General features: G+C 36.2%; 1 protein-coding gene across 1 annotated transcript in view; it reads right to left on the minus strand.

The window, feature by feature from the left end:
- The window catches only part of NELL2 (neural EGFL like 2), a 326,760-nt gene that overhangs the window by 16,995 nt on the left and 296,050 nt on the right, over window positions 1-13,715 (minus strand). The window contains exon 17 of the mRNA XM_044227205.1: window positions 6,618-6,758. Coding sequence (XP_044083140.1) covers window positions 6,618-6,758 — 141 coding nt within the window. The remainder of the gene's footprint in view (window positions 1-6,617; window positions 6,759-13,715) is intronic.

The raw sequence follows: 13,715 nt of genomic DNA on the forward strand, positions 1-13,715 counted from the left end.
CCAATGAATTGAGACAATGGCTGAAAAGATTCTTGTTAAACTACAGTGAATACATTATTATAGCCTGATTTGTCAAGGATAATATAGTTTATAATTATAGAGTATGATCAAAAGCAGAACTGTTAGCCAGCATGACGATATAATTCACATTTTTTAAAAGTAAATTGATGTGTGTGCGTGTGTGTGTGTGTGTGCGTGTGTATATAAAACCATTATATATAAATAGGTTTTTTTTTTTTTCTGGATCCAAGAAATTTGGCTGATGCTATTTAGAGAAAGAACAAGAAGTGAAATTCTATATAACTTTATAAAATAGCTTTATATTTGGTCTATTCAGAATAATAAGGTATATTTGATGACTTGATCTTCATTTCCTATTAAATATTCTTACAATTAGGAACTATAATACACAGGAAAAACATTAACCATAGTTATTTGGTCTCTTGGACCACAAACTGTACAAATATTTCTTACTATATAACCCTTTCCATGTCCACTGTATGAATACTATTCCATTAATGCAATGACTGGATTTTTACAATCATTTCATTTTGCTTGACATTTAAAACAAAAGCTCTGCTGTCAGGTAATGCATTTTTTTCTTAAAGGCAGAGATAATCCTTGGATCTGCTCCAGAAGACAAAGAAGAGGTGTCCAGCCACAAAAAGAACATGTGCTCTGAAATAAACACATTTACGATAAAGAATTAGAGTAATAAATTACTTACAACATCGGTTGATATGTACTTGTCATACCTGGAGAAATGCATAGGCGGAAAATCATTATGAACCAGTGATTATCTTTTGCTGTACAATGGGAGTTGGATTAATTTGAATTCATCTATTGATCTCCCCCTGATCCCCTGGCTTGTTATCTACACTGGTTTCCCAATGCAAAGACTACTCTCAATTGAATGGTAGTACAGAGTTTTGGAATTCATTGTTATATAGAGTTTTATTATAAGGTAAAATTCCTAAATTAAATGTACACAAGAGGTGTATATTGTGCTTTGAAAAACCTACTATGATATATAAAAATTTCAACTTTAAAAATACTGATAACTCCTTTAGTGAGTTATTGAAGAAATAATGTTGTTAAATCCAAGTCTCATTTCAGATCTAACTTGATCTAACAGCAGCATTTGATACAGTTCATTTTCCCTCCCTAATATATTTTCTTGCTTCCTATCGCACTGGTAGCTCTTTCTGGATCTTCCTCTTGCCCACATATACATTCTAGTGGCAATTAAACTATGAATAAGATATGGCCAAGTAAGAGAAGGAAAGGGTGGTCTAGGTAGAGGTACAGGTGTACTTGAAAACCCAAAGTTTAGAGTCAGCAAGATGTGTTAGAGGGAATGAGTTAAATGTGTAGGAGGAAGAGAGTAGTTAGACAGTGAGCTGAAGAAGTACTCAGGGCCCAAGTAAAAGTTGTGTTAAGAACTCTGAACTTCAGGGGCACCTGACTGGCACAGTCAGTTAAACGTTTGACTCTTGGTTTCAGGTCAGGTCAGGATCTCATGGGTCATGAGATTGGGCCTCACACTGGGCTCCACACTCAGTGTGGAGTCTGCTTGAGTTTCTCTCTATCTCACCCTCTGCTCCTCCCCTGCATTTTCTCTCTCTCACATAAATAAATCTTAAAAAAAAAAAAAAAAAGAGAGAAATCTGAACTTCATCATAAAGACAATAAAATGTCATTTTAGGGAACTGCAAAAAAAAATCAGATTTTTTTAAAGAAAGATTCCTTTTACTTCATTTTGGAAAAAGGATTTCAGTGGATTTGAATTTATAGCCATGAGATCAATTAATAGGTTGTTTCAGTGGTCTAGGCAAGCAAAGGTCATATAATAAAAGCAAATACTTATTACTGGTTGGTGTGTGCCAAATTCTAAGTGCTTTCACATAATCATTCATTTAATCCTCACAACAACTGAAGGATACAGTTATTCTCCCAATTTTATAGATCAGGAAGTTGAAGCATAGAAATGTTTCATAACTCTCCCTAGGTCTAGTAAGGTATAGAGCCCAAGTGAGAATCCACATAATCAGGCTTCAAGTCTGTGCTCTTAAGCACAGTGCTGAACTGACCATTAGCAGTGAAGAGATGAAGAGAAAGAAACAAATAGGAGAGAATCTTCCAAAAATAGAAAAAATCATTAAATAAATAAAGCAACTTAATGATCTGTTAGCTTTGAAGATTAGGGAGAGGAGGTGGTCCTGAATGATGCTTAGATTTCTGGCTTGGAAATATTTGGCTGATCCTATTTAAAGAAAGAAGAATAAGACTTCGCTGTGGAGTGAAAGTGGGTGGCAGGATGAAGAAAGGCACAAATTAGTTTAGGACATGTTGAATTACACTTTCTTCTGGGTTTCCAAGTAGAGCTGTCCAGCAAATAGTTGAATATATGGGTCTGGAGTTCATGAAATAGAACTGGGCCCAAATATGGATTTGGTGAAATATATTTTCATCATTTCTTTTCTCAAAAATGGTCCTTTGGAGTCAAGTTCAAACTTCTTAGAAAGGCATTTAAAGCTACTTCTTTTGCTTATCTCTCTTATCCTTTCTCAACTTGCCAATAATCACAGCATACTTGAAGTCCTCATACAAATGCTAGACACTCAAGGCTTTCTTGTGCCCAAGCAGGAAATCATTTCTTCTTCTGTTTCCTAACAGCTCTACATTTATATTTTTCTCAAGTATTTATTATTTTCAGCCTTATAGCTTTCTCTTCTATTAAGAAAGTCACTGTATCTTGTATGACAGTTGTGGTACATATTCCATCTCTCCACAGGCTGAGAGCAGAGACCACACCTCTTTTATGTTTCTGTGCAGCAGATGTCTGGCAAATTCCTGAAAGTTCCTGTGCATAGATTCAGTAACTGCTTGTTGAGGTAAGGTGGATTCATTTCATTTTTGTCCTTCTTCTTGATTTAGGTCAAGAATTTACGATATTTGGCTTGAGCATCATACTAGATGCTATTCAATAAACACTGTTTCTTTTTTGGTCTTATGAATTCAAAAGCCTCAGCACGCATAGAAATAATCCAGAAATTAAAGCAACGGAGGGGTGAGAGTGGGCATGTAAATAAAATATTCTTATGTAAAAATATACTGGGCTTTATTCTCAGAAAGAGACATTTCCAGGCATAGTAGAAATGATGACATGGAAAAGGAAAATGGTAGTCAGGCACATTATCTGGGAATTAAATATCTATACCTCTGAGATAAATGGATGACTAAAACAGCATATAATTTGTATGAATGCAGCTTATCAACATGTATGTTGTAGGTTATTCAACTGCAGCCTGAAAAGTGGTGAAATGGTACACAGTTATTTATTCATGTCTTCAAATATATTTATGCATGTCTTCAGAGTAATTGTGAACCTACTGCTGTGACTTTGTCCACTTTGAAATGCCTTTTTTTTAGCAACAGAAATATGGCACCTGCTCAGATATAATCATACTCTTAATACTATATCCTTCTAAATAGTAATATTATAATTCTTCAAATCACTGGAATTTTAGCAAATGGATAGTTGTTTAGAAGAAGCATTTTAGCCTTTTTTTATAACATTTTTTAAAGGCATCTTTCAGAGCACATTATCTTCTGAAAAAGTTGTAGGTTCTCTGATAATCATTAAAAATTCTATTGGAAGATAATAGTAGAATTATCTTTCCAGAGTTGTATTAAAAAAAAAAAAGATCTCCAGCTATTTCCATGTTTAAAGATTTTCCTTGAAGTCTGTTTTGTATAAACATCTCATACAATCCTTTACTTCCCCATCTTCATCTTTATCATGTGTTATTTTAATGCCTAGTTTAGTTTTCCTTGTTACTTTCTGAACACTTGTGAGTGTACTGATTATGCTTTGTTATTCTGTCCTGATCACTATTTTATATATTTAGTTCTAACATAGAACTGTATCTACTATATATCCTATTATATGTCTACTTCCAACATAGGTTGTATTCCTAATGTACTTTTGATTAAATATTATGTGTATCCTTGTATCTCTGTCAATTTTTATCCATCTCAATCTTTTTCACTGGACAAATGAGCACATTAACTACTATGTGACAAGCACTGTCCTAGGCATTGGTGCTTGACAAGCACAAAAAATCTCTTAGACGACATATAGAAGATTCTGTGGAAGATAATAAACAAGTAAGCAAAAAATATACAATCATTTCAGGAGAACTTATAATTTCTATGAAGAAAAATGAAGCAAGGTAAATGAAGAGTGTTGGAGAAGTATGTTATTTTAAGTTGGAACACCAAAAGAAGCCACTTTGGAGGAAATCTGAATCATATGAAAGAAAAATGCAAATATCTGGGGAAAGACATTCCAACAACAAAAAGAAGAGTGCATGAGAAGGGAACCAGTTTGGTATATTTGTGAAATGGCAAGAAAGCCAAATACTCATGCCATGTAGACTCTTATAAGCCATTGTTGGGTTTTGGATTTTACTCTGAAGAGAGATCGAAAGGCTCCAGGCATTGGAACAGAACTGGAGCATGCTCTTACTTCTGACGTTTAGAAATCCTCCTTAGTGTTAGAGAAAAAAGACTCTAAGGGAGTCAAGGGAGGAAGTAGGGAGACCAGTTTGGAGAAAGTGACACTAGTCCAGACAAAAGATAATGATGGCTTAGACCAATGTGGTAACAACACACATGTGAGAAGTGGTAAGACTGGGAATATATTTTGAAAATCAAAATCATGAGACTTGTTAATATACTGGTTATGAAATACAAGGGAAAGAAACAGTGACTCCAAAATGTTGGTCTGGGCAACTATGTTTTGGGGCCTGTAGGAAACCAGGCCTGCCAAGAACCACATGAGTAATTTTGGAAGCAGAGTCCTACTCCCCTCAACTTGACTGCAACCTTGTGAGAAGCTGTGGACCCAGAGGCCTCCAGGTAAGCTATCCACAGTTTCCAAACCCATAGAAACTGTCAGAGAACTTTTGTTTTTCACTGCGAAGTTTTGGGGGTAATTTGTTATGCATCAATAGGTAACTAATACAGCCCTCTTGAGATCTGCAGTTATAAATTTCAAAGATAGTGAGTGCCACTGCAAATGTAAAGTGAGATAGTCAGAAGAGGTATGTGTTTTTTCTCTTCCCATTCCAATGCATGGAAAGGGTGTACTAGGGTACCGAGCAAAACTAAACACAGGTTCCCCCTGGGGAAGTAGAACAGATGAGGAAGGGGAGGGATAAAATTAAGATGCATTTTTAGCTTTAATCTATATATGTGTGTGTGACCTGAATTATTTATAATCAGCTTATATTTATTCTTTGTGTGTATAACTTAAAGTAAAAGATAATCTTAACAAAAAGGTAGCACTTAAAAAAAAAAAGTAGACTTCATGAAAAAAGTAGTTTACCAGGGAAGTGCAAAATCACAGTCTGATCTGTCTCTTGATTTGCAATCCATGGTTCCAGGCGGCCTAGGATTCTGCAGGCTTGCATTCTCTACTGAGATGTTCAGGAGGGCCAGGCAAAGCCCTCAGACCACAATGAAGCAGTTATTTGCAAAAGCCAGGTTTTAGCTCCTGGCAAGGCAACAGCATTCCCATTCCTATGCAGAAAATTCTGATGATCCCTCTACTTAAGGCCCAGAGCTCTGCAGCTGCAAAGTGCAAAGCACACTGGAAACATCTATCACCCTAGTCTGCTTCACTGTTTTTCTGTGTGAAAACCCTTTGAGGTCCAAGAAGAAAAGACACCTTATCATTTAGGTGTCAAGTACTGTTAAGTTGGATTCTCCAAGGCTTTCACTGCTGTGTCATTTTAGTCACATTATTCTCTCAGGTTGTTAATCTATAAAGGTGTAAATACACATGGAGAAAATTATAACTTCTTGAGGATTCCTGTGCCAAACATCTGAGGGCAAATCCTTTCAGTGTAGGTGGTTTCCCTAGCAATTATTCATGAGTCTTTGTATAGCCTGCTTGCTTTCTAAAAAGTCATGCCCTTTAATAGGGGATCTAGAGGGGCAGAGCTGTTTGTCAATTCACTGAAAATAATTCAAAATTAATGGTAAGTAATTATATATGAACTGATGAAATTTTCTACTCCCATGAGATTGAAATCTCCTCTGAAGCAGGGATCATGTCTTCTGTATCCAACATTCACTAAACAGTTCTTACTTTGCCAGCCAAGTGATAGGTTAGGAATGGTCCAGAGTAGCATGTACTGTGAATATCATCCTTGGCCACATCATTATCACATTTTCTCTCCCTCTATTTTTCTTCTATTGTGCTTGCCTCATCTATTTTTTTCTAGCTCTTTTGGGATCAGCTTTTCTGCCTGCTGCCATTTAAAAATCTGATACTATGGGTTTATTCATTCTAAAAACATCCTTTAAGAGTTGCAGATATCTGGAAAAAACCAGTTTAGTGTCACAAATCCTAATAGCTAAAAGTCAATTATCATAATTAGTAAGCAAAGTTTCAGTTGTAACATGTTCCCAAACATCATTTGTACAAACACACAGCAAAAATCACCAGTAACTTAAACATTACATCAATGTCTACTATTTACACCTTACTGCATATATTTCAAGCTCAAAAGATGTCCTTAAGCTCTAGTTCTCTTCCTTGTACTGACCTTCACAAGATTCTCCACTTGGTGAAAACATCCCATTGTCATGGTAGCCGTCTCTGCACTCACAGTGGTACCATCCAGGCAGGTTAATGCAGTTGGCACGGCTGTCACATTGAACAAAGCCATCAGAGCACTCATCTATGTCTGTTTGGCAAAGAAAACAAAAACAGGATGTTACACAATTGTTGCCTTCCTCTGTTCCAAACTCAAATATTCTGCTAGAGAGCTACTAGATGTTTTAGTGCCAACAAATCCTTAAAACTGAGGAAACAGAAAGTCAAGAAAGTCTACTTGGTTGTTGAAAGCTATATAGAAAGAAGGTAGTGGTAATAGTAACAGGAGAAATAGTTAGATGGCTTCTCTGCAAAAGTCATCAAAAACGGATAAAATGAAAAGAACTGGTCTATGAGGGTCATTAGTGCTGCTCACCACGTATTTCTAGCTCTTCTTCTGGACACAAGCTAGGATTGCCATATGAATGCATGAAGCCAATTAGGAAGTGGCATGTGTCACATTAAGATGCAGCCTGTGATTCACATGTACCCTTCCCCATTGCCATGACCGACAGTCCCCAGGGGCTCTAAAGATCAGTCTGAGTCCCTGAGTGAGGGTGATATGGGGCACAGTCCTCCCCTAGTTGATGGACATGGAATATGAGCAAGAAATCAGGCGTTTTGCTTTAAGCCACTGAGATTTTAGGGTCTTTTATTACTATAAACCTAACCTACGCACCTGACTAAAATTTCATTCATCTCCAGTAGCAATAGCAACATGCTTAATACTTTCAAGAATATATACCACTGATGTCAATTTTTAATAGGTTTCACATATACTATCTCATTCAACCCTCAAAAAAAAAAAACAAAAACCAAAACAACAACAACAACAACAACAAAACCTTGCCAGGTAGATTGCTTATTGAACAGATGGAAGAAGAATGAGGCAAAAGAAAATTATGGGTTTAACCAAGGTCACCTAAGAGTTCACTGTTGCCTGACTTTCAGGTGTGTGTTCCTTCATAGAAGCCAACACAGGCTGAAATCGGGAAAATTGTCTAAACAAAGAGAGCTACGTATCTTCAGTCTCACATATTTCCTCCAATGGTTTATTATTACTCCCGAATACTGTGAGCCTTTTATTCTACTTTTTGGGTCAGATTTTTGCATGCTGCCATTTAAAAATCTTATCTGATACTATGGGCTTATTCATTAAGTCTGTTAATGATGAGAACATCCAAAATCAATCCAGGTCTCTTCCTTTGCTCACAGAGGAAAAAGTAATTCCTGGAGTTGCCTTACAGAATGCCCCTTCTGCTCGGTGCTCTGACTGACTCAGACCCTGCTAAATGCTGAGATGATAGCAAATCATGGCTGCCGAAATATCCATATGAACCCTACTTCCATCCTGACAGCTGTATGCCACGACTGAACATTCTACTCACCAATGTAGGCTAGCCCTTTCTTATATATTTGCCACACCTGCCTTGCAGTGCCTGCTGCAGTGACCAGGCATGGCAGTGTCCCGCGTGTTGAACGGAAAGCCTGCATTTTAGAGTCCTCTCTCAGCTGAAGACAGTCCACTTCAGCTCCACAGAATCTACTTCCTTCCTACTTCCATCCCACTTAACTCCAAATTCTCGGAAGTATATATTCCTTTCATTTTCTTTTTAAAATTTTGCCTTTTCTCTATTCGATTTTGAAAGAGACACATTTTTGAATAAATACACTGTTGGTTTTTTTTAAAAAAAGAGAAATAAGCCATCCCTCATTTATTTCTTGACAAGCCCAGAATCCCCTCAATAAAACAAGGTGCAAACCATTCTCTTAGATTAGGCAATAAGTATACATATATACACACACATATATATACACACTATATATATGTGTATACATACATACATATATATATATATTTTTTAAAGATTTTATTTATTTATTTGACAGACAGAGATCACAAGTAGGCAGAGAGGCAGGCAGAGACAGAGGAGGAAGCAGGCTCCCTGCTGAGCAGAGAGCCCGATGTGGGGCTCGATCCCAGGACCTTGGGATCATGACCTGAGCCAAAAGCAGAGGCTTTAACCCACTGAGCCACCCAGGTGCCCCTATATTTTATATCATTGCAAAATTTTAACATCATTTCTAAACTAAGAAATCTTTTGCCTCTGTAGTTCCTCTTCTGAAGAGTTAGTTCCTACTGTCAGTAATTCCTACTGTCAAAATAATTGTTAGTGGTCAAATCAGCTAACCACTGACTTCTTGACAAATAGCTGATGTGGATTGCTTCCATTTACTGAGGCCTCCTAGGCTTTATGAAACAGCCTATTTGTATTTCAGGAGCCTCCCTAACTGATGAATCTCCGATTATAAATGGGGCTAAAATGCTATGCTCATTTCAGCTAATACAGTCTTTTCTTCTAACCCAAATGATGCAGAAAATTGATTATGTCATTTCTTAACTACATGGACAAAAGAAAACAGGTTGGGATTTCAGCTTTAGAAGTGAGTTTCTTGGAAGAAAGGCCATGAGGGGGAAGTTGTATAGTATCTTGTTTTAGAAGAATCTGGTCATTAGTATTGGTGATTTGCAAGTAACTATTAATGGAACAGAGCCTTCTCCACTGAAACAACTTTCGCATGTATATTTAGCCTTTAATTTAGTCCTTTTTTATTGCCTGAACACAGTTGCGGGCTTAGCTTGGATCTCATAACATAGATATGTATTTCAATTTTTAATTCTCACTTACTTTCTCTCCTCCCTCTTTGCAATCGCTAGACCCACTCCTTACTGCCTTGGGCCCACTTCTCTCTCCTACATTGCAGCACCCTTTCCTATGTTACAAATATGCTCACTGAAGCTTAATGAGAATGTATTATATTACTTCGTGTTCTAAAGACTGGGAATACAAATGTATGTTGGACAAATGTATTTTCATTTCCTGTTTGTGTTATTATTTATTACTACTAAGTAGTATTTTTATGATGAATATGCAAATATATGCACTACTCATTAATTTGCATTCAATTTTTATTGAATGCCTGTTATGTGCCAAGTACTAAGTGCTGGGGAAACAAGGATGCACAAACCAGAAATAACTTCTGCCTCACTGAGATTAATATACATCTAAACTGTCTTTTAAGAGAATTAAACTTATAAAAATCTGAACTTATAAAAATCTGAATTTACAATCACATAGGACAGTGTTTCCCAACATGTCATATATCTGCCACCAGTGTCATGTTATTTAGGTGATAATACAGGATTTTTTTTTAAAAGGCTTTATTTATTTATGTGACAGAGAGAGAGAAGTCACAAGTAGGCAGAGAGTCAGTAGAGAGAGAGGGGAAAGCAGGCTTTCTGCTCATGCGGGGCTCGATCCCAGGAACCTGAGATCATGACCTGAGCTGAAGGCAGAGAGGCTTAACCCACTGACCCACCCAGGTGCCCGATAATACACGATTTTAATGGCTAGGTATTTATATTTCTGAATTATTTCCATTTATAGCAAGTGATATGAATAGTACAGTAGTGAAATTTTATTTAGATTTAAAAAGTGACAGATATTACAGAAACAATATTAAGTAAATGATGGTATAAACATTATATAACAAAAAACAGTGAAGTTGGTATATAAGTGACTAAAATTTTGAAAACAACAAAATACAGTATGGAGCAATTATTCACATTTCAGAAGGATGTGGTGAGTAATTCCTCATGTAGTGAAATACCTTAGTTCATTTAAAATAGGACTCAATTTATAAAATATTTAGGATGTCTTTGTCATGCTTCAAGTTATATACTTGCTATTATTTGGGATAGTGAAGAAAAACTAGCCAGGTAATATAATATATAGTACTTCATTTTACACTTTCATGTTTCTGCTAATATTGATTTGTGTATGCAAACTCTTCTGCTTTGGTGAAAATCAGCAAAAAATGAGTGTGTTTGAATCACCAAAGTATGCACTTCCTACCAGAAGGCATATTTGTTTGGCTCATGGTTTTAATTAAAACCAAAGCTAAAACAAACAGCTTCATATGTAAGCTACTTGATGGTATATATGTTCTCAGTTATTCAGTAAATATTTAGTAAGTGAAGGATGGAAATCTGATCCACAAATTAAGAAGTAAGCATATTTTATCTATACACAAATTTGAATCTAATACTATGTTTAACATATAAGTGACACACATATTGTGTGCATTTTAAATATACATATATTATGCTTTATATAGAAAACAGTAAAGACAAAATTTCAAAGAATTCGTTTCTTGGATATTTTCTTTTGGTCAGTTAAAACCCAACCTTCACATTATCTAATTGAGTTAGATTCACAGGAAACAGCAGACCGAGGAGAGAAAAATGTTATTTCATTCCAAGTGAAAACTAACATGTTTGAACAAATTACTTTCTGAACTGAATAAAAGTTTTCAAAAAGAATAGTACAGCATGGATAAGCTCATATGATTTAGTCTTGATTATAAGGACCTTAATTTTGTACTCTGTAGGTACATTATATAGAAAACTAAAAATACATTTTATGAAAACCTGTGATTTCATTACATATTCTGTCTTAGAAAGGAACCAGTTCCCAATTCCCTAAGGATAATTAAAACTCCCGCAGTAGCAACATTTAGAACAGTCAGCTAGTGATGATATTAAAATGCTGTCCCAGAGCACAGAGAATCCAAACTCCAAATAATATTTAGCCATCCAACAGCAGTCATGAACAGTAGTCATACTCCAGGGATCAAAATCGACTTAGATAATAAAAGTGGAAGGCACTGTTGAGGATAGATTTTCTAGACAGCACATATGTTTTTGAGGCAATCATTAAAAACAAACCAACAAGCAGAAAAACAAGAAAGAAAAAGACATGAATAAAAAAAAGCTCACACATGTCAGTGTCTTGTTTTCTTTGTCTCCCTGAGGTATGACAACACAAGAATGGATGCCTTCTAGAATGTCACATGGGCCACTGTTTTTAACTGAAAATGGCTGTTGCCATCAGCATTTAAAGGGTCACTTCAAACAATGACAAATTATTTCCTTGTAAAATTAAATATAGTTACAGGGTGAGACACTTGAGTGATAAGCAACATTGTTATCATACATGATAAAAGTTATTTCTATCATAACAACATAACTAAGAATAAAAATGTGCAAATATCTAGAATCATCCATGCCTAAGACAGAATCTGCTCATTAGTTTAACCTGCTCTCTTTTAAACTAAGAGGAAACTTATTATTCTATACAGAAGAAAAGAAAATCCAGCTCTTCTTTAAAGTGAGCACATTATTTTTAATGACAAAGTCTAATAATAAGAGTTCTGTCTTTCATCCTCTTTATCATTAATAAAAACCTGACATCATTTGTCATAAAAAATAGTACTTGGACTATTTATATCACTATCCTGTGCACTGGTAGTTAAATTATATCGATAAACAACAGGCAATTAAACATCCTGAAAACAATTAATCAACTCTTGATTACTCACATGTGGATTATTTGTTTTCTAGATTATCTGCAGCATTTTTTTTAATCACAAGGTCATTTCCCTCTGTCTCTCTTTTTTTTTTTTTAAGATTTTATTTATTTATTTGACAGAGAGAAATCACAAGTAGGCAGAGAGGCAGGCAGAGAGAGAGAGGGAAGCAGGCTCCCTGCCAAACAGAGAGCCCGATGCGGGACTCAATCCCAGGACCCTGAGATCATGACCTGAGCCAAAGGCAGCGGCTTAAGCCACTGAGCCACCCAGGCACCCCAACCATGTGAAATATTCTTATCCTTATTTCATAAAGAAGCCATGAGAACAAATACATTGCCCAAGCTCACACAACAGACCCAAACACTCTTAATGGCCAAGTCCAGTGTTCTTTCTCACATTAGGCTGCCTCTGAAGACAGGCTTCAGACATTAGGCTGTCTCTTGCAGGAACAGCTTCTGCTTTGAGATATCGCAGTGTATATCTTAATATGAGTGAATTCTAGCTCTTTGGCTTATTACCTATGTAACTTTGAATATTTTGCCAAATCTCTCTGAATTTTCTGGTTTTGAATGAGAAATAATTCTCTGTTAATAGTTTGCTGTTTCCTACCATTTAGTATGCAAGGCCTCATGGGAATGGTACCTGGCTTATACAGGCTATTAATATGTATAAATTCCACCTCCACCTCTGAAAGAACCCTTTATAGTTTATAAATCATGCTCATTTATGTCCTTTGATTACCTGGAAAGGAACAAAGAAAATACAATTTTACAAGTAGGGTTTAGATCAGAGAATGTCTTGTCTTCTGTGGACAACCAGGAGCCACTGAAGAGTCTTTAACAGTAGAGTGATGTGGTTGATCTAAGGCATACTTTGGGAGGAACAGGGTAGCCCCTCTATGTTGCACAGATGGGACTGGGCAAAACTAGGGGCAGTCTCACGTCCTTACGAGGATGTTTATTATGATCTAGGAAAAAAGTCAATAAAGATTTGAGGGTAAAAACAGTGGAGTTAGGAATAAGGAAGCATAGCATATTTTTTTTCTCAAATGCTTATCTTCAGTCAGTGTACAAAGCCCTCTCATGTTCTGTGTTGATGTAAGACCGGCCAAGTTCACATTTTGTATGCCCAGAGACATACCATACAGAGAAAGAAGATCACGACAACCTGATTTTTCTTGTAGTTCCTGGGGTCTTCACATTTCTTTTTTTCCGTCACAGTCTTTGCCTATGCTGTCCCTACTGCCTGGAATGCTCCTCTTTCTCATTGCCTTATCCTATTTCTTACCTGTCTCTGTCTCATATTAGACTAATTTCCTTCTGTAAAGCCTTCCTTGACTCCTTCCTTAGATCTCCTAGTGCTCATTGTTTTTTGTACTTTCTCCTATGTATTCCTTGCATTTTGCCTTAATAGCAACTATCATAAGGGCTTTTTAGGGGTGGGGTGTGGTATGTAAACTCGTGAACATTCTGACTTAATTAGAATAGCTTCAATTCTGGAGAAAGTCCTCTCTTCCTCCCCTTGTTTTTCAAAAATTATTTTGATTCTTCGAGCTTTTCATCTATCACTTTGTGAATTTCTCACCAAAAAACCCCAAACAAAACAAAACAAAAAA

Source organism: Neovison vison, chromosome 12, assembly GCF_020171115.1.
Source record: "Neovison vison isolate M4711 chromosome 12, ASM_NN_V1, whole genome shotgun sequence".
NCBI lineage: Eukaryota > Metazoa > Chordata > Mammalia > Carnivora > Mustelidae > Neogale > Neogale vison.